General features: G+C 35.3%; 1 protein-coding gene across 3 annotated transcripts in view; it reads left to right on the forward strand.

The window, feature by feature from the left end:
- The window catches only part of LOC111049433 (monocarboxylate transporter 14), a 118,386-nt gene extending 98,231 nt beyond the window's left edge, over positions 1-20,155 (forward strand). For 2 of the 3 annotated variants that reach the window (XM_039434662.1, XM_039434663.1), the window contains exons 2-8: positions 3,190-6,880; positions 10,626-10,963; positions 13,127-13,244; positions 14,112-14,333; positions 15,103-15,388; positions 17,568-17,777; positions 18,694-20,155. In XM_039434662.1, coding sequence (XP_039290596.1) covers positions 5,612-6,880; positions 10,626-10,963; positions 13,127-13,244; positions 14,112-14,333; positions 15,103-15,388; positions 17,568-17,734 — 2,400 coding nt within the window. In that variant the 5' untranslated portion in view covers positions 3,190-5,611 and the 3' untranslated portion in view covers positions 17,735-17,777; positions 18,694-20,155. Of the gene's footprint in view, positions 1-628; positions 764-3,189; positions 6,881-10,625; positions 10,964-13,126; positions 13,245-14,111; positions 14,334-15,102; positions 15,389-17,567; positions 17,778-18,693 lie in introns of those variants that run through there. The other variant, XM_039434664.1, reaches the window with a different exon arrangement.

Raw genomic sequence — 20,155 nt, forward strand, 5'->3', positions numbered from 1 at the left:
GTAGTTCTTGTTCTAAAAATTGTATACACAAAAGAAAATATAAATAATCCTTCCTTTTATCCTACGTATCATTTTTTCATAGCGTATCATAATATTAGTGAACTCGTATTGTTGCGTATCATTGATACGTTGCATTGTTGCAAGCTTGCAACAAAATGCCTTGGTTGGTAGACATGAATTTAGTTTTTCTTTCGCTCACCAGAGTACTCGTCGTTTGCGATTATTGTCTCATCAGCTGCTGGGATTGTATCTGTTCATTCATTTTTGACGTATTATTGTGAATTTTGTATTAAAATGCTTCTTCATTCAAGTTTGATAGTTAGTTTTAATTGTGTTTTAAGTTATCGTTCTTCATTTTGTACGTAATTTTACCCTAAAGTAACGATGGATCTAGTAACCGAACAACAAATGTCCATCCAGTTCTGCTGCCGGCTAGGAAAATCTGTTGACGAGATGTATAAAATGCTTGAAAAAGCTTTCGGTTCTCAAGTGATGTCTAAAAAGAAAGCCGCTGAATGGTATAGGAAATTTATAAACGGTGAAACTGAGGATAAGTCAGATGAGTTTGATTCTGAAAGTACTGATAGCAGTGACGGTCAATTGTCTAGATCGTAGTGAATTTTAGGTTATAATTTACGCGTTCATTGGTTTGTTTACAATAATATTTTGATATGGACAATTTCATATTGATCTAGTATCACATAGTTCAATGCACAAAAGTCAGGTCCATTGATAGGAATAAAATTGAATTTTTTATGTGTGGGTAAGTTATCAAAGTTTACATTATTGAGTGCAGTAGTAACTTGAAAATATTTTTTATCGGATTCCTCACTCATTTTTGTTTGTTTGTCATATTCTGTACAAGCTATGTATATGTTGATGATAAGAGTAAAATAATTATCATGAAATGAATCATCAAGCAGAATTTCTACTGTGTCGTAGGTTTTTTCATAATTGCAATGTCTCTGATTTTAAATCAACACGAGATCGTCTCGTGTATTCTTATCTTTATTCTCTCTAGATAATATTGTTAACACTTGAATAATTGACTTTTAATGTGATATGATTATTCCCTAAACAAACTTCAATTGAGTAATGCTTCATGTCGCGTATTTTTCTTCTTGCTAAACCAACTTACGTGTAATCGTTTCGCAAAAAATGATAAGATTGGTATTGCTCGTAATGGTTCAAAGGTGTTGATCTCAATGTGCTCATTTAAAAGCTTTGCATGTGCCTTTTTTATGAAGAGAATTAGTAGTGACTTATCTTTTTTATGGTCACGAGGAAATTACCAAATTTTCATGTTTATAAACATTGTGCGGTGTTGATTTAAGACTTGTGAATATTAGTTTGTGTGGCAGATCATTAGGCTACCGTACTCAATAATTAGTATTTGTGTGTTAAAATAACACCAACGTGCAAACGAATATTTTTTTATCCGTGCAGTGTAAGATATTTTTTCAATATAGTAGACATATATTATCTATTGCTTATAGTTACAAAAATATTAACTCAACCGTCTTATCTTGTAGTTACTTCAGTGCGGTCTGATAACGGTGATGATTTTAACTATCACTCAAGATAATAAACCTTTAATACTCTTCAAATTAATTCAATTACAGTATTGCTAATATTAGTTTATTGTATTTTGTCTTTATGATTGTATAAATTGTAATTTGAACTAAATAATAATAGATAATATTGTTTTTTATAACTCAGATACCTAGGCCTATACACAAGCATCCAAGTTATTATTTTTATTCTATAGTTATTTAGAAAGATAAAAATTATGAGTAAATCAGGAAACGTGACTAAAAATACCTTATAACGATTTGATCTCGATTTGCACTCTTGAATGCAATATTAGTGTTGTGAATATGCATTTTTACATCATGAACATATCGAAAACATCATGAAATATTACTATCCAATTATGGAAATGTCCAGATAAATAACAAAGAGAGAGATACTAAAATATTCAAATATGTGATTCTCTGGTCTTGTGATACAATCTCACTAAAATAAAAAAATAACAGTAGTTGATATACAGTATGTACTTTATGTACCTCTACATAGTATTAAGGCTGTGCAAAGGCTAAAAAGAAACTTTCCACTGGTGATATTTTTTATAGTTTTATCATCAAGCTATCAAAATCAAAAAGTTTTCTCGGGAAAACATTTTTTTCCGATCATTACTTTTTGAGATATGAGCGCCTAAAATTCAAATTTTTGGGACAAAAATTTCCTGAAAATATACATTTTTGATAAAGTTATTCAATTTACCAAAAATAACTTTTTTTGAGTTATTTTTGGTCATTTTTAGTAAATTGAATAACTTTCTCAAAAATTAATATTTTCAAAACATTTTTGTTTTACTAATTTTTTCATTGTTTTTTTTTTTCATTTTTTTTTGTTTTATTTATAATAAATTCTTCCATGAAGAATTTATCATCTGAATCTCATGGATTCATCTCTTACCGAATTTGAAATGTTCTGTCCCAAAAATTTGAACTGTAGGCGCTCATATCTCAGAAAGTAATGATAGAAAAAAATTTTTTCCTGAGAAAACGTTTTCATTTTGATAGCTTGATGATATACAAATCGAAAAACGTTGAAAAATATCAACAGTAGAAAGTTTTATTTTTAGCCTTTGCACAGCCTAATAATTTTCAGCCATAAGTAAACTTTCAGCCATCAGATCAAAATTATAGAAATTCAGATTGAAACTTTTTAAAATTTAGATCAGCTAACTGTTGTCTAAAAATTAAATCTCCACCAACAAAAAACACATTTTAGTTCTTTGAATCTAATAATTTTGTATGAATCATATTTCACCATTTTATGATTAAATGTTTCACCTTTTTAAAATTGTGTTTTCTGTCAGTAAGTAGGCTACATAAATTCATATCAAAACGTCAATCAGGTAGCCTAAGTTGAACCAAACTTGTTTGAGAATATGCAGGAGCACGAGAAAAAATAATATTTTGGCGATTCTCCATAATATGTTTCTACTAAATTGAACATTTATATGTAGTGTAATAAATATGTAGTGTTAATATTAGTGTTAGCATTAATATGTAGTGTTAATATTAATATTTATAGACATATTTTGTCTGTTGCAAATGAATGAATACTTAGTTGATACTTATATTTTTGACTAATAGCCTATTTCTTTTTTTTTGTCGACAGATAACGTACAACTTGGATGGCCGCCTACCCTTCTAGAATGATCGATCAGCTTCTGCTCTACGCCTAACTCCGCCGTCGCCACCCGCTAGGCGTCCCGCAGCAGTCCCGTCGCAGCTCACTGGCCTACCCGTTCTTGATGACAAGTCCGGCCGTCGGTCACACTCTGTCTCCTAGCTCGTGTAACTCGCTTCGCGCGCCCAACTGTCCACGTGCCGTACAGGGCTTCACCCGGCAACTGCGCAGTAGCGGCTGTGTGTTCCAGGATTTCGGGAACGCCGCGTTCCCGCCACAGAACTCGCTAAGTGCGCTCAACCGATACCACTTTCAGTTTCCGTTAGACTTGCAGGGTTGGCCCCGCAGATGGACACAGACTGTACTATAAATTTATCAAATTATTAGTTCAATTGTTATTTAGTTCGTCGAACAGTTAAATTATTTATTCAGTCGATACAGTTGCCAGTGAACAGTTATTTCAATTCAAGTGAGATTCTATATAGTAAAACAGTTATTTATTTCGTGAAAACATATTGAATTTGTTTAAATAGTTAACTTATTTATTCGTAGTAACGATCAACAGTTATTGATTTCGTCGAAAGAAATATTGAATTAGTTAAAAACGGTCAACAGTAATTATTGATTTTGTAACTTATTAATTCGTGGAATCAGTCAACAGTTACTGAATTCGTGAAAACAGATTGAATCCTCAATAGTTATTCATTTCGTCAAAACAGTTAATCATTTCGTCAGAACGGTCAACGGCTTTATTCAACTTGTAAAAACAACAGTTTACAGTAATTTATTTTGTGGAGCAGTTGGCTGTATTAGAAGATAATCGCTCTATTTATTTACTTGAATTGTGTTACTATTGTATACGTTGTCTATCGAAAAGAGTGTCTTCAACTGATAGCGAAATTAGTCATTTTAATTGAATTATTTGTGATTCATAAAAAATTGAGTTGAACAGTTGAAAGTTGGCGAAGTGTTCAACGATAGTATTTGATCAAAAATTGTAGAGTTACTGCGAGTTGATCAAAAAATTGTAAAATACTGTGTGAATTGTCAGGGGTGTAAATTTGTCTTCTCGACGACATTAAATTGTGTTGATCAACAGCGAAAATTCAACTTGTTCAACTACTAAAGATCAAAAAGTTGTTTCCAACACAGTATTCACAGCCAATTATATATCTCTTCGTGTGAGCTTGCTTCAATTATTAGCTGAAATAAATTTTATTCACTATATAAATACATTGGGACGCAAAGACTGACCTAGTGAATTTGCTGTACCTTGCTCTGTGATATTTCTTCGTTAATTATATGCAGTATATAGGTTTATTAGGAGCATCGATCAAGTGTTAGGCGGTAGGACTGTAAAGAAGAACGATTATCGGTTAGGAACTGTTATTTTAGGAATAAATATCATCGATCTGTTATTTTGGGGATTGATGAGTAAGAATCGAACCTTGTGTACAGAAACAATAATATTGAAAAGATCTGAGTGCCCTGTGAATTATATGAACTTGAAATAATTTTAAATTGTGCGGATTATAAAATATACAATTAGTAAAATAGGTGTTGAAAAATAACACCCCTGCCTACCTCAGTGCTCTCTGCGATTAGGAAATTCAGGTTATTAGAAATCATTTAGGAAATTTATCAAGTGTACTTATTTGAAGTGGAGTATCGTATCTACGACATCGGTTATAGAAATCTATTGAAGAAGTATTTGAATTGTAGAAGAATCAGATCTAGCATTCATTGGAGAAGTTGATACAGGAAACGTTTCAGGAGTTGATAATAATTGAGAAAATTTCAAATTTTGCTCCACTAGAATATTCTGAATCAATGAATTACATTGTGATTGTATAAGAAATCAGAGCTAGTAATAATCGAATACTAAGCTCATCCAGATTGAGAATTGATCCTCCAGTTCGAAGTCTTCACAAATTCTTGGTAATAATCGTCTATCAATCTGGTACTCATTGAAGAATACAACTTCCAAGTTTGTAATAATTGAATTGATACAATTGTAATATTAGTTGGTGAAATAAGAAAGTTTGAGTTAAGAGTTGTTCAGGATTGAAGATTATACAACTTCAAGTCCACAGAAATTGAATCGATTGCAATATTTGTTTAGTAAGTTTGGAATAAGAAAGTCGAATTGAAGTTTCAGTTGAGAGTTGCTTAAGATTAGAGATTATTGTAACCCAAAATCTTCAACGAAACTCAATATTAACGATCGTTATTAAAAGTGCAAAGATCTGGAAATCGATCAAGGTTTACCATCGATTGTAGTAACCCTAACTCTACAACAACTGAATTTTATCAGTGTTTTTTGAAAGTTCGTTCTGAAAATTCAACTCGATCAAGGTTGAACATCGATTATAGTATCCCCAAGAGTCTTCAACAATTTCGTTTTTCGAAAATGGAACCAAAAGCGTCCCTGAACGAAAACCGCAACGGTTTGGCCCCCATAGTGCGTTGGAGCAGCATGACGTCATCTGTCGACTCTTCCATGGGCGTTTCTCCCGCCAAATCCCTCACCAGCAGCGGAATCGTGCCGGACACCGCCAGCAACCGCCCCTCAGAGGACGGATCCAACGCGGAGGAACCGCAACTCTTCCCCTCCACCTCCACCGCCATGTCCACCGGCTCCGACGACGACCGCGAGAACAACAATCGCCTACACAGACGCAAAAAGAGTCCTGTAGATAGCGATGGTGATGCTGCCACTGTGCTTACCGTTCCTAACAACGATGAAGGGGTGAAGTTCGACCTACCCGAAGCTGACTCCATCATGAGCAGCACATCGTCACTCTGTGAGACGCGGAAATCGTTGAAGAAACCGGAACCCAACATACCTGACGGTGGGTGGGGGTGGATGGTTGTGTTGTCCTCCTTCTTTATTAGTATGATCGCTGATGGGATTAGTTTCTCGTTTGGTTTACTTTATATCCGATTTTTAAAACATTTTGGAGCAACTAAAAGTGCCACCTCGTGGATTGGGAGTTTGTTTATGGCTGTACCTCTCCTGTCAGGTCCTATTGGAAGTGCGTTAGTAGATAGGTATGGTTGTCGATGGATGACTATTATAGGTGGGATTATATCTTGTATAGGGTTCTTGTTGAGCTCTCTATGTGACTCGATTATCACAATGTACCTCACCTTCGGTGTTATAGCAGGGTTGGGACTGGGATTAGGGTATGTCACAGCAGTCGTCAGTATCGCGCCCTGGTTTGACAAACGAAGAGTGTTAGCTACAGGGTTGGGAGCGTGTGGAACCGGGGTGGGCACCGTAGTTTATGCCCCGATGACCCAGTATTTCATAGATGAGTATGGCTGGAGAGGTACAGTGATTATGTTAGCGGGTACCTTCTTCAACATGTGCGTTTGTGGAGCACTGATGAGGGACCCTGAGTGGTGGGTGCAAGAGCAACAGCAGCAACAACTGCAGAAGTCGAATCGAGGCTCGTCGTGCACGTCGCTGGTGACAACAGCTGATCTGCAGGCTCTGGAGGAGGTGCGGCTGATGCTGAAGGCCGGGGAGTCTCCGGATTACGTCCTGACGCAGCTGGCCACCTCGATCAAGGCGCCCGAGGATGAGGAGTGTGTGGAGGCCGGACCTGATAAGCTGGTGTCGCCCAATGTACAGTCTGTGTACAATCTGCCCACGTTCGTCAGGCAGAATGAGAAGGTTGGTTGGAGTTTTATCTCTATTTGATCTTCTACAGATAATGCTGTATGATGAATAGGCTTCGAAAATTGAGCTTTATTGAAACAGTTTTAAGCTAGATTCCCACAAATCAGTTATAGTAAACGTGACTGGCACAGTAAAATATTTCCTTGAGTTCTGATTGTAATGTTGTCACTCAGCACGGCCGAGTAGGTAGGAATAGTCCCATTAAACTTATAGGAATAGTATTCTTACTGTACCGGTCACTTTCACTGTCACTGATATGTGGGAATCTAGCTATATAACGACATAGCAATGTGAAGTTCAAATTAATTATATTAAAACTACTACTCATCTGGAGGAGCTCTTACGCTCCTCATGACATGGCATCCATTTAAATACTGAGTGATAATAGTCAATAGTTTTCAACTCGAATACTTTATTTCAATTTATTTTCAATTTCAATTTATTAAAAACACACAAAACAAGACAAAACAAAACTACAAAGATTTACGAAACAAATAAAACACAATAAAATGTTACAAATATAAAAAACAATGGGCGTAGTGTTTGGGTGTGTTGGAGAAGAGAAAAAAAAAGAGGAAGGTACCTAGCCAACTATGGTTTCCCATGTAATAGGCAGGCAAAGAAGAGAAGAGAAGTAATGAGGAAAAAAAGGAAGGGAGAAATGGGGGGAAGGAAGAAAACAGAGGAATAGGTACTCAAAATTAGGGTAAGCGAGTCCACTGAAAAAAGAAAAAAACTGATGAAAAAACAATGCTGGAGCAGAAATCTCGAGTCATATATCTAAATGGAAGAAGAAATTACTGTATGTCCAGTTTTTTATATCCAGTTTAATTTTTCCACTGATCTTATTGTCCATGAGAAAGTGATTTGGAATGAGGTTTATTATTTTAGTACCTATGTAAATTAATTGCCTCCTTATACATTCAATATCAGTGTTATAGATTACATATTTGTTAGCAGTGGCCCTTAGATTATAATAATTAAGAGTAGAGTTTATTGTGAGAGGAAAATCGGATCTATATTTTATTAAGTACTCAATTACGGTTTTTATGTATAATTGACGTGTAGTCATGACCTCAAAATCACTAAAAACCATATCCGTTGGATAGAGCCTGGGTTTGCTTAATATAGTTTTAATTATCAGTTTTTGTGCTACAAATAATTCAGCAATATGACAGTTGAAACAGCCTCCCCAAACAACTATGCCATACTGCACAATTGACTCGACTAGAGCATGATACATCATTTTCAGTTGGTTCTTATTAAGAAATCTGTTAACTTGATAAAATTTAAAAGATAAATATCTAATTTTTCTACATATGTATTTAATATGAACATCCCATTTAAGGTTTCCATCAATTATAATTCCCAAATACTTAGTATTATTGACTTTTTTAATGGTGGGACAATCACAATTACTCAAGTTTAAATTGCACTGAGAATGGAGTCTCAAATCTTGATTCTCGTTAGGCTGTCCTACTCTATTTGCAGAGAAAGTTATGTAATTAGTTTTTTCAATATTTAAACTTAAGGTATTCTTATCTAACCACTTCTTAATTAAAAGCATATTATTTTCAGCTATGGTATGAACTTCGTTCCATGAATTACCGTGAAAAATAGCTGCAGTATCATCTGCAAAGGATATCACAGTTGAGTTTAGAAGTCTTAAATTTAAAAAGTCATTTACATAGAGTATGAAAAGGATGGGAGAAAGTACAGTACCTTGAGGAAGACCATAAGAAGTTAAGTTAGTTACACTAGATTGATCATTTATGGTTAGGGACTGGGTTCTATTACTCAAATAGCTTTTGAACAATTTAAGCGAGACTCCTCTGAAACCATAGGACTCCAGTTTATTGAACAAAGTATTATGAGGTATTGTATCAAAAGCTTTGCGTATATCCAGGAAGACCGCAATAGTTTTTTTATTGGAGTTTATTTTATCAGATAAAGTATTGATTAATTTTATTAGAGCGTCAGATGTACTTTTACCATTTTGGAAACCGATTTGGTTCTTGTTGATTATTTTGTTAAGATTCAAGAAAGAAACAACTCTTGACTTTATTAGTTTCTCTATTATTTTAGCAAGGTTGCTGATAAGACTAATCGGTCTATAATTACAGGGATTAGTCGGGTCACCTTGTTTGAATAGAGGTTTTATTTTGGCTGATTTGAGGTGCTCGGGAAAATATCCCTCCTCAAAGCATCTATTAAAAATGGAAGCGAGAGGTTGAGATATAAAATTGGCTATTTTCTTGAGCGTAATACTACCTAGACCATCAATACCAGGACTGCAGTTGTTCTTTAGATTTTTAATAGTTGCCTCAACTTCAACTGGGCAAGTTGGTCTCATAAAAAACGTGTTATCGATCTGTATTGCAGGAAATCGATCACCAGTATTATCAGGGATATTGATAGTTTGAGCTTGTAATTTACCCACATTTGTGAAATAATTGTTGAGGGAGTGAGCATCAAGTTCAGTACTCTTTTCCTTGATACTGGCCTAACCTATAACTTCGTTTATGCACTTCCACAACTTCATGCTGTTGTTATTACAATTTTCAATTTTCCCTTTATAGTAGACTTCCTTTGCATGATTTATGATCTTATTCAAACCATTACGATAAGCCTTATATTCATTCTTTAAGATATTGTTATTAGGATCTCTTCTGAGTCTAGAATGCATTTTGTCCCGCGTCTTATTGATCTTATGATGCCTTCAGATATCCAGGTCTTCAGGGGACGAAGTCTGTTAGGTATCACTTTTACCTTCTTGCATTGACTGATGAGACTGGTCAAACGATCGACAAATTTATCCATAATAGTGTCAATGCTTCCATTCACTTGAATAATTATTGTTGGAAATTATTGGAAATGTCTTGTTATTTAATTGATTTCTTCAAAAGATATGAAAATTTATTTATTTATTTTACAAGTAAAATAACAGTTTGCTACTCAGTCAATATTTACAAATTGATTTATAATCTTATTGGTTCTGTCACATGTAGGACGATGTGTTTCGTATGGTACAATGTGAATAGCTAATTGATCCCTAGATGATGGCTCCAAGTTGTTTGAGATTCATCAATTCATTCGCTTAGGCCTACCTCACCAACTGCTCCACCAGTGATTTTTTTCATAATTCTACTAGGCTATTTAAAATCGTTTATATTGAGCCCAAAAACAACGAACAAACACTTGATAAGTTTCTGTGATATTATGTTAGCATAAAAAGCAAATCAGTCTAAAAAACTAAGTACTGTACAGCAAGAGTAGAACAGTACCAAAAAATACAGTCAGTAGCAATATAATGGATGATATCACTAGAGCCACCAATGCAAAACAAGGCTAGCCTTAGTCTTGATTGGACGATAAATTTCCCTGTGTGATTAAGTTTTTGAACATTTTTACAAAGATTAACATTTCATCGTTTCCTATTGTGTTGTTATATTGTGATAAGTAAACCTTTTTCATTTAACACCATATCCTGCATTGTTTAATTCATCATATGTTAAGAGACCAATTTTGGAATATCATTGAAAGAATAATAATTGAAAAATTATGGGATATCATCCTTGTGTTCTCATATGTAGGTCTATTATTTGAATAAATATATTTTAAATTGTATAAATTTTCTCTTCCGGTAGCAGTGGAAGTCCTATAAGTCCATATTATTCTTGTGCTCTTATATGTATTATTTGAATAAATTAATTGTAAATTGTTCAAATTTGTTTTGCAGGTCCCCCTAGAAGTTCTGGAAGCCCTACGCGCCAACAAACGCATGTACAACGTGATCGTGGAGAACTACCCGAGTCTGCTGTCATGCCGCAGCATGAGCGACAACAAGCTCAACAAAATGGCGGTCGAACCTGTGCGTGCCCCCGTCACTATGCGCATCTCGTCTGCGCAGAACAAGGTGAAACCGGTCATGGAACCCCATATGGAGCCGCTGTTGCCACCTGTCGTTGTGCCCGAACCCAAGATGAAGTCTGTGTCGCCGCCCAAGGACTATGTCTTCAAGAAGAAACAGTCCATCATGGATAACCATCACTACTTGAAGAATATTAGGATACATAGGTGAGTTGTTGAATATAATCTGTCATTTCAAATGTGAGGTTAGGTAATCGACAAGGATTGGTTAGGGATAATCCTTCCCTAATAACCTAATTAGGGTAACCGTCCACTGGAGCCGTATTCAACCGATCCGTTCGTCCGTTGGATCGGACGAATCTGCCGACCGTTAATTCGGCCGAATATGGTCGTCCATTGGAACCGTTTACGTCAGTCTAGTTGGGTAGTTGGCTGAATTATTGAATAAATATTGAATTAACTACTTAACTATCATAGCCACCAAAATTTTTCATCAACAATGATTATATTGATATTTTGTAAATTGAATAAACAAATATCCACTAAATTAGTTATTCATTACAATTATCTTACCTTCAAATCCTATTTGTTCAGTAATCTTTGGCTACAAATTCCTTTGAACATCACGACGATGATATCTTTTGTCTCGCATATCCCACAATGGGACATTCTCATGAACCAAACTTATCAACTTTTCATTGTCCTTAATATAAAACAGAACAAGTTCAAGAAACAAAAACAAACGAGACTGTGAAACAATTTTGAGGTTAGTATGTTGTTGTCTCAGCTCGACTTCTGCCGGATAGAGCCGGAAAATCCCATTCAATTCGGATCGAAAACTTGATCGGCCGGAGACGGCCGTGCACGGACATATGAACCTGTTGCAATGGACGAGCATCTATAGCTTTCTTTGTTTGAATGATTTCGGTAGTTTTCGGCCAATGCTAGTTCGGACGAAATCGTTTCCAGTGGCTTATGGTTCCACCTTGAGCTTATGCCCGGTTTAAGATTGATGGCTCATCAGAATAAATAAGTGCCCAAGAAATCGAAGCTGAATGTGAGAATTTTCTAAAGCTGTGTAGCCTACCGACTTATGCGCCACGAACACACAGTTTACGCTTTTCATCAGCTGATTCTATGGTGTCATATCTCTATGGCTTATTTATCTGTATCAGTACAGTTAAAAGTAAGATACAAATATAATAATTATAGCATCAGCTGATGGAAAGTGTACGGCATGTGTTCGTGGCCCGTACGTCTTAAGCTGCTTACACATATACGCGCCTCCAACCCGCACCGAGCACGCTCCGCCCTTGTACCGCCCTCGTTCCTCCATCGCACCGCAGTCGCTCCGCCCACGCTCTGCTGTCACACCGATCATGAACATTACGGAAGATGTTAGCTCTTCTCGCGTTCCCCGGTGGAACCACTCTTGCTCCCCGGCCGATCATCAATCGATCTGCTCGAGTGACGTTCGGTTGCGGAGCAGAGCGTAAGTCTGTACGCACCTTATGATGTATAGCTTTGGATGAATCGACCGATGGGTAAGGCTGGATAGGGTTTTGCAATTCACAGGAAATTCAATTTACATAATACATCAAATATCACATACCTACTATTATTTTGTTGCGTCGACAGTTGCCGTCGTAGTGACCTCTAACTGGTCTCAGGATGGAAACATTGTGTACCAGCGAAGGTAGCTTCAGGCTTGAGAGTGGATGAGTTGCATGTATTAACTTAATAACTTATGTGCGCCATTATTCACATACATGCATTATTTTCAACACTCTCAAGCTTGAACTACCTTCGTTGCTCCACTATTTCTGCACTCTCAGACAGGGTAGGATTCTCTCATCTGAGTAGCCAACATTGAAAAAAATGAAATCCCTTTGGCTGTGAGTCGTAATACACTTTGATCAATTGATTTATTTACACAAACACAAAATAATAAATCCAAATTTATTTTGAAAACACAAAACAGTTATAATGCAGTTACTTATTTAATGAATGTGCCTCGACGTTTGCTATAAAATCAATAATAGAAACAAGTCATCATGACGTGTTGCTGAAATTCTTTGAAATATGAAGATGCATAGGTAGCCTATGAGGTGGTTTAATAGTAGTAAATTCAGTTAACTTATAATTAGATTGCTTGCTTAAAATTATTTCCTCATTTATTGATGAAACTTAGAGAAAACAGGCGTTAGCCCTTAACGTCACATATTGTACCTTTTCAATAAATAAATATCTGATGAAATAACATGAACAAGCATTAGACTTTGAAGATGAATCAACAAATCATTTTAAAACTTGTGTGTTATTATTGGAAACCATGCTTTAGTACTAATTTGCATACGTATTTGATTGCAGGAATTCAATTATGTACCGTGGTGCCACGTTAAATACCCGAAATTATCGCCTGAAAGCTTCGTCCTGTCCTGACATCTACCGCAACTCTATGACAACTTTGGCCCGGGAAACGGAAGAGGTGAATATTCAAAGATTTGATTTTATAAAAATGTAGAGGATATCATTGTTGATATATCTGTAGACTTAATGTGTCATCTGTTACCGAAAAATAACAATGAAATGAAACCTAATAAATAATCCACAATAAGACAAGTTATAGAATAATTTAAAATTGAATTAGATGAATACATAAAGTTACAAAATCAGTTCATTACAAATGTGTATGCTATTTCTTTTGTCGCTTCTGACGATCGTGGAATCGTGAGACCTACTGGAAATTAGGTTGTCCATGGAATCAAATTTGGGCGTTATCTAAAAATTCTTTACTTCCAATATGTTTTTATGTAATGAAAGATATTACTAGTATTTCTTTTAAACCGTCTTATATGCTCAGTTGCACCAATCAGAATCAACATTATTATCTTTAATCAGTTACCTTGGATCTACTTAGAATTGAGCTTAGCCTGGATCACTGGAACGTATATTTAAATTATTCTCGTATACTAAAGTATTCAAATATTTCTAGTCATTTGTGTTTTCCAAACTGTTTTTAATGAAAACGTGCAACTCAGCACAAGCTTGTCAACTTGCTTAGCCTACCACAATTTTGGCCGAAATGAGATTTTGGTTTCAGTATCATCAAGATCGTCTTCACCAAAAGCTCTTCAATTCACAAAGTAGTATAAAAAGTATGTCAAGTCATAGTTCTTGGTATCAATGTTTAATTTTGAGTTCAAAATTCTGACTTCAATATTTTGTCAAGTTATAGTTCTTAGTGTCAATGTTATCTACCGACTCCAGGATAGACGCATTCATTTAATTATTTGCAAAATAAACTATTCTTATGTTTTGATAATCAATTAGATTTTTATTTAAAATTTTTTAGAACTGGAGAAGCGAGCTGATGCAACTGCTGCTGGAGATCATGGACTTCTCGATGTTCCTGGAGCTGCACTTTATGCTGATGTCGCTGGGTACCATTCTGCTGTTCACCTGGTTCATAGTGCCCTACTTCTACCTGGCCGACTTCATGACTCGCCACAACTACACCGAGAACGACGGCTCCTTTGTGCTCAGCGTCATTGGAGGAACCAATACTGTCGGCATGGTCAGTTGGCTCTCTAATGTTTGACGATTTTCTGTTGTTAAGGCTTCATTAGATCTGCTTCTTTTGTGATAAGGTTTGCTAGAAATTATTTTGGCTTAAGGTTATCAGGCTTATTTTGTGAAAAAGTTATCGAAATACCGGGTGTTTCAAAAAGAATAACTTAATTTTAAACAGTTATATTAATAAAAAAATGGTGTACACAAACCAATCTTACATCAAATTATTAAAAGAATTATCAAGTTTATGATGATGTATTATAAGTGTTCTGTATTCCCTCCTTTTGAGGCTCGGACGACATCTAGACGGTAGCCAAATTCATCCTAGACTGTTCGCAAGATGTCTGTCTTCTAGGACGGTAGCTACTTACTGCATCAGTTATCCTGGTTTTTAGCTCCTCAATATCAAGTGCTAAGGGAGGAACATGAACACAATCTTTAACGTTAACGTTGTTCCTCCCTTAGCACTTGATATTGAGGAGCTAAAAACCAGGATAACTGATGCAGTAGCTACCGTCCTAGAAGACAGACATCTTGCGAACAGTCTGGGATGAATTTGGCTTCCGTCAAAATAGTTATTTTTTTCAACATTTTTATTGATTTCATTTTCTTCCTTTAATAGTATTCTATGTACAACCGTTTCCAACTTATTGAAGGGTTCTCATACATATGACTCACTCTGTATATTGTGAAATGATCCATTGATTAAATGATTAACTGATCCACATTATATACTTTAATAGACTGATCCTGTGTTCTCTGTCCGCCACTAGGTAGCCCTGGGCTGGCTAGGCGACCGACCATGGGTGGACGTTGCCACAGCCTACTCGATCTGCCTGACGATTTGCGGCCTCGCTACGTGCGCCATCCCACTCTGCATCGACAACTACTACCTGCTGCTGACCGCCAGCGGCGTGTTCGGACTCACATTCGCGTCCAACTTCTCGTTCACGCCGCCCATCACTGTCAAACTCATCTCGTTGGAGCGCTTCACCAGCGCCTATGGCCTCATACTCCTGTGTCAGGGTATTGGCAATCTGCTCGGGCCGCCGCTTGGAGGTTAGTAACATGGAGATGAGGTTAGGGTTAGGTCGTCATTTGTACGCACTCGACAAGAGTGTGGCGCCGGCATCACGGATTTGTGAGAATGGGTTGAAGAGAAGTTAGTTGTAGGCTAGGCTAGGGTTTAGGTGTTGGCTTTTAAGGCTGCAAAAGGCTAAAAAAACTTTTACTGGTAATATTTTTTCGATTTGTATACTATCAAGCTATCAAAATAAAAAAGTTACATATTCACCTAATAGGCCTATTGAAAATAAGATCGAAATTCAAGAAAATGTTATTATTCAAATGCAAACTTAATGAGAGGCAACTGCTGATTCCAATGTACCTAGAATGTATTCTAGATAGCTTGGTTGATTCTATTAAATTATTCACTGGAAGAGATAGCAGAATTGATCTCGTCAGCTGATGGATTTTAAATTATAATAGGAATTTTCATAACGGCAAGGAAAGTTGTGAGAGTGCACCACACCAGATTTTTTTACTTTCCTTGCCCTATTACCATAGGTAAGGAAAGTATTGCTTTCCGAAAAAAATTAAGGTACCCCAATTTTTAAATTTCTATACCGGTACGTTTCAAGGTCCCCTGAGTCCAAAAAAGTGGTTTTTGGGTATTGAACTGTATATATATTTATATATATATATATGTGTGTGTGTGTGTGTGTGTGTGTGTGTATGAGTGTATGTGCGTCTGTGTACACGATATCTCATCTCCCAATTAACGGAATGACTTGAAATTTGGAACTTAAGGTCCTTTCACTATAAGGATCCGACACGAACAATTTCGATCAAATGCAATTCAAGATGGCGGCTAAAATGGCGAAAATGTTGTCAAAAACAGGGTTTTTCGTGATTTTCTCGAAAACGGCTCCAACGATTTTGATCAAATTCATACCTAAAATAATAGTCATTGATAAGCTCTATCATCTGCCACCAGTCCCATATTTGTAAAAATTTCGGGAGCTCAGCTCCATCAATGCAAAGTTCGATTTTAGATTCCCAATTATCAGGCTTCAGATACAATTTTAAACCAAAAAAAATCATATGCAGTAGATTGAGCATGAAAATCTCTACAATTAATGTTCGGTAACATTTTCACCTAAAATTGAAAATAAGCTTTAAATTCGAGAAAATGTGATTATTCAATTGCAACTTATTGTTGATTCTAATTAATCATTCACTATGAAGAGATAGTAGACCTCATGTGTGTCTCCAGCGTTATTGCCCTGTCACCAGCTGGCTCAAATCTTTGAATAGTAGACTTGAGATGCGCGGGAACACTAGCGTCAGGTGATCAATTTTCATAACTGCAAGGAAAGTTGTGTGAGTGCGCCACACCAGATTTTTGTTCTCGCAAATGGCACGTAGACGGGGATTGGTCTATAGACATGTCTCATCTCAGCTTAATTCAGCTGAATACAACTCAGCTGGTTGATCAAATTTTATTATTATTATTTTTATTGCATCCCAAACATCCGAATAATCAGACTGAGGATAAGTCAAAAAGAGCAACCTGAAGGAGGTTCTCAACACATATCATAATACATTTATAATACATTTATTGCTATGCATAGTGGCGCCTTGATGCTGTGGAAGGGGTAAATCGGTCCAGTGATCAAGTTAGACCGTCACTGGTTTAGGCTGGGCGTACACCGGTTAGTCAAGACAAGATTAGTCACGATTAGTCACAATACATCACACAGTTGACATGTCTATTTGCAATGACTAATCAGTGTGAGCTGCGTCATAAGCACCAATGAGAAGTATTGTGACTAAACGTGTCTGATCCTGTCTTGTCTTGTCTTGACTAACTGGTCTGCCCCTGGGTGTAACCCGTGCTCCGCAAGGGTCTATTTTATAACTTGACGGAGTGAACTCTTGACGAGTTTGAAATAGGCCTATAACCATCCTAGGTGAATTAAGAATCTATAAGCAAACTAATCAGTTGAGTAGTTGAGACGTAATGATGCGTCATTCGTGAATTTCCCATCCCGTACGTGTATAAGCCAATTCTTTCCCTTATTATATTATATATAGACAAAGTATCAACAATCGAAACACGTTTCCCAGATTTTTTCAAAATAAATACATGATTGTGATAATGTCAACTCGTTTCATTCAATATTTATCAGTATTTATTTTTTACTGAATTTAACTGAATCTTTATTGTATAATGTAGGTGCAGTGTTCGATTTGACGGGTTCGTGGGACCTGGCGTTCTACTTGGCCGGTATCCTCATCCTTATATCGGGTCTGCTCATCTGTCTCATTCCAATGACCAGAAATCGAGTCATCTACGGCTCGGGAACCCTCGAGAGAGACAAGGACAGCAATAGTATTGCTTAGAACATCTCTCATTTGTGTGCAGTCGTGGTCTTCGTTGCTTCAGGTAATTATTTTATTAATTATTATTAAACGATAATCCCAATTAAATGCTGTAAATCACCCCTGCAAAACAACAGAGTAAACAGCTAGATGGAAATTTACAGCATTTAATTGGGATTATCGTTTAATAATAATTATTCATTCATTCGCATTTGAGCAACTTCCAATTATTTTGTTGTTAGAAATGTTCTATTTTTACATTCTCATTTTTATCTAATGAGATGAGATGAAATGAAACATGTCTTATGAATTTAAATTAAACCTCAGTACCTCAGAAAATAAAGAAAATTTCTCATACTGTTATTGTATTAATTTTAAAATCAAATTCAAATTTATTTCTCCTGAAAACATTATTACAAGCAGGAAACGCTTGAATACACAATTCAACTTTTTATTTTTGAAACCCGCCAAAGTTGGTCTTCTTCAAGGAGCATATAACTGGCCCTACCAAAAGCTTCTGAGAGAGGATGTAGATGTATACCATCTACTGTTCTACCAAATTTTGATGAATAGTAACGTGTTCTAAAATATGTACTTTATGTTTCAAAGAATTGAAAAGTTACATTTATTTTTCTATCTATTCCGGTTAATCATGTATTTCCACAATTTCCCATTTTTCAAATCAAGGTAATGAGATACAGCTAGTATTTTTTCTTACAGTCTTCATATTGTTATAATTTTACTTGTAAAATTTGATTTTGTTTTTGTCAAATCAAGGTAATGAGGTACAGCTAGTATTTTTCTTACAATATTCACATAATTATAATTTTACTTGTAAAATTTGATTTTGTTTCTGTCTCTAATATGATTCTAATATATATTATCTTAGAATATAACTTTTCTTTCTTATTTGATTTTCAGTTTTGTCTCGAACAAAATGATAATACTGTACTTGATTAGTTTATTTTTTTCTTTTCCAGAATCTACGATCATATTGAGAAATTCGCGAACAAATCGGGGCAGTATGGTTGCGGTTATTTTTCTGCGGTAAGCCCGGTTCAACACCTACAATACCTTTGTCAAGGCTGGGATTTGTTAACAGTATTAGTTGTTAATTTAACAAAAATCTTCTTAGATATTTCAGTCGGTTCTTTCAGTAAGGTGGCGCAATCATTGTATGGGTTAAATAGTTGTTGATGGAAAACCTAGTCGATTTTTAGTAGTACTTGTAAAACAATTTTAATCATTTTAAAATTTAGCTCTATCAATTCTACAATTTTATTGTATTTTCCATAGCTTGGTACTTATCAATGCAATGAATCTGTACTTTTTTGAAATTTTATCATTTTTTGTTTCCATAGTATTGTACTTATTTTATGGGTTATTTGCCTATTTGAAATTTTAATTTATTTCTAGCAAGCTACTTATTGGGTATTGTCTCAGTTGTAGAGATATAACCTATTCATGTTTTCAGAAAATTGTATTTCTGGATAGTTTACTTATGTATACTATAATAAAGGAAAGAACTGGCTTATACACGTACGGAATAGGAAAATTATGTTTGACGCATTATCACGTCTGAACTACTGGACTGTTTAACTTGAAATTTTGCTATAGATTCTTGATTAACCGATGATGGTTACAGGCCAATTCTTCAAGATTTCATTACGTCAAGTTTACAGTTTGTCAAGTTTTAAAATAGGCCTTTGCGGAGCACGGGTTACCTGCTAGTTAACAATAAAGCAATTTTTATTACATAATTACAGAGGACAAATAATGGATTACACATATTTTCAATTCGTATGCAGTAAGTAGTAAATACAACTCTCAAATTATAATTAAATGCAATGATATAAATTTAAAACAATTCCAATAATTGATATAAAATTTACTTAATTTGAAATTGTGCAATTATGATGAAATCAATGTATAATCAAATAGTAATTAATTCTATTTTGTTGATGCTTCTTGGGCATAAGGAGATGCAAAGCACCTGCTAGCTAATCCTAATGATTGTAATATGGAAGTTTCTAAATTTTAGTGGTGGTACTTATACGGTACTCATGCATGCAAAATTAGTTTGATATAAATTAACACGGTAGGTATAAGTAACACTTTTATCACCTCTGAGGTCAATTTTACTTTTTATCGAATGAATGTAATTTTTAATTCAATATGTTTTTGGAAAGAGTTGTAATGGTTCTTGTTTCTCGAATTTTTGGAGACTATTTTTCTACAAAGATTACAATTTTATTTCCAATATTTTGAAAATTTACAGCTCGTGCTATTAATCAATCTATTTACTCAAATCGTTTTCAAATCTTCTCTTTCGTAATAATTATATTTCGAAGTAATTTATTCTGAAATAACTATGAATATTGTTGTAAAGAAGAAGACCGAGATGAAGATGACATGTTTAAGAATGAAGAAGACGATGAAGAA

Source organism: Nilaparvata lugens, chromosome 8 (assembly GCF_014356525.2).
Source record: "Nilaparvata lugens isolate BPH chromosome 8, ASM1435652v1, whole genome shotgun sequence".
NCBI lineage: Eukaryota > Metazoa > Arthropoda > Insecta > Hemiptera > Delphacidae > Nilaparvata > Nilaparvata lugens.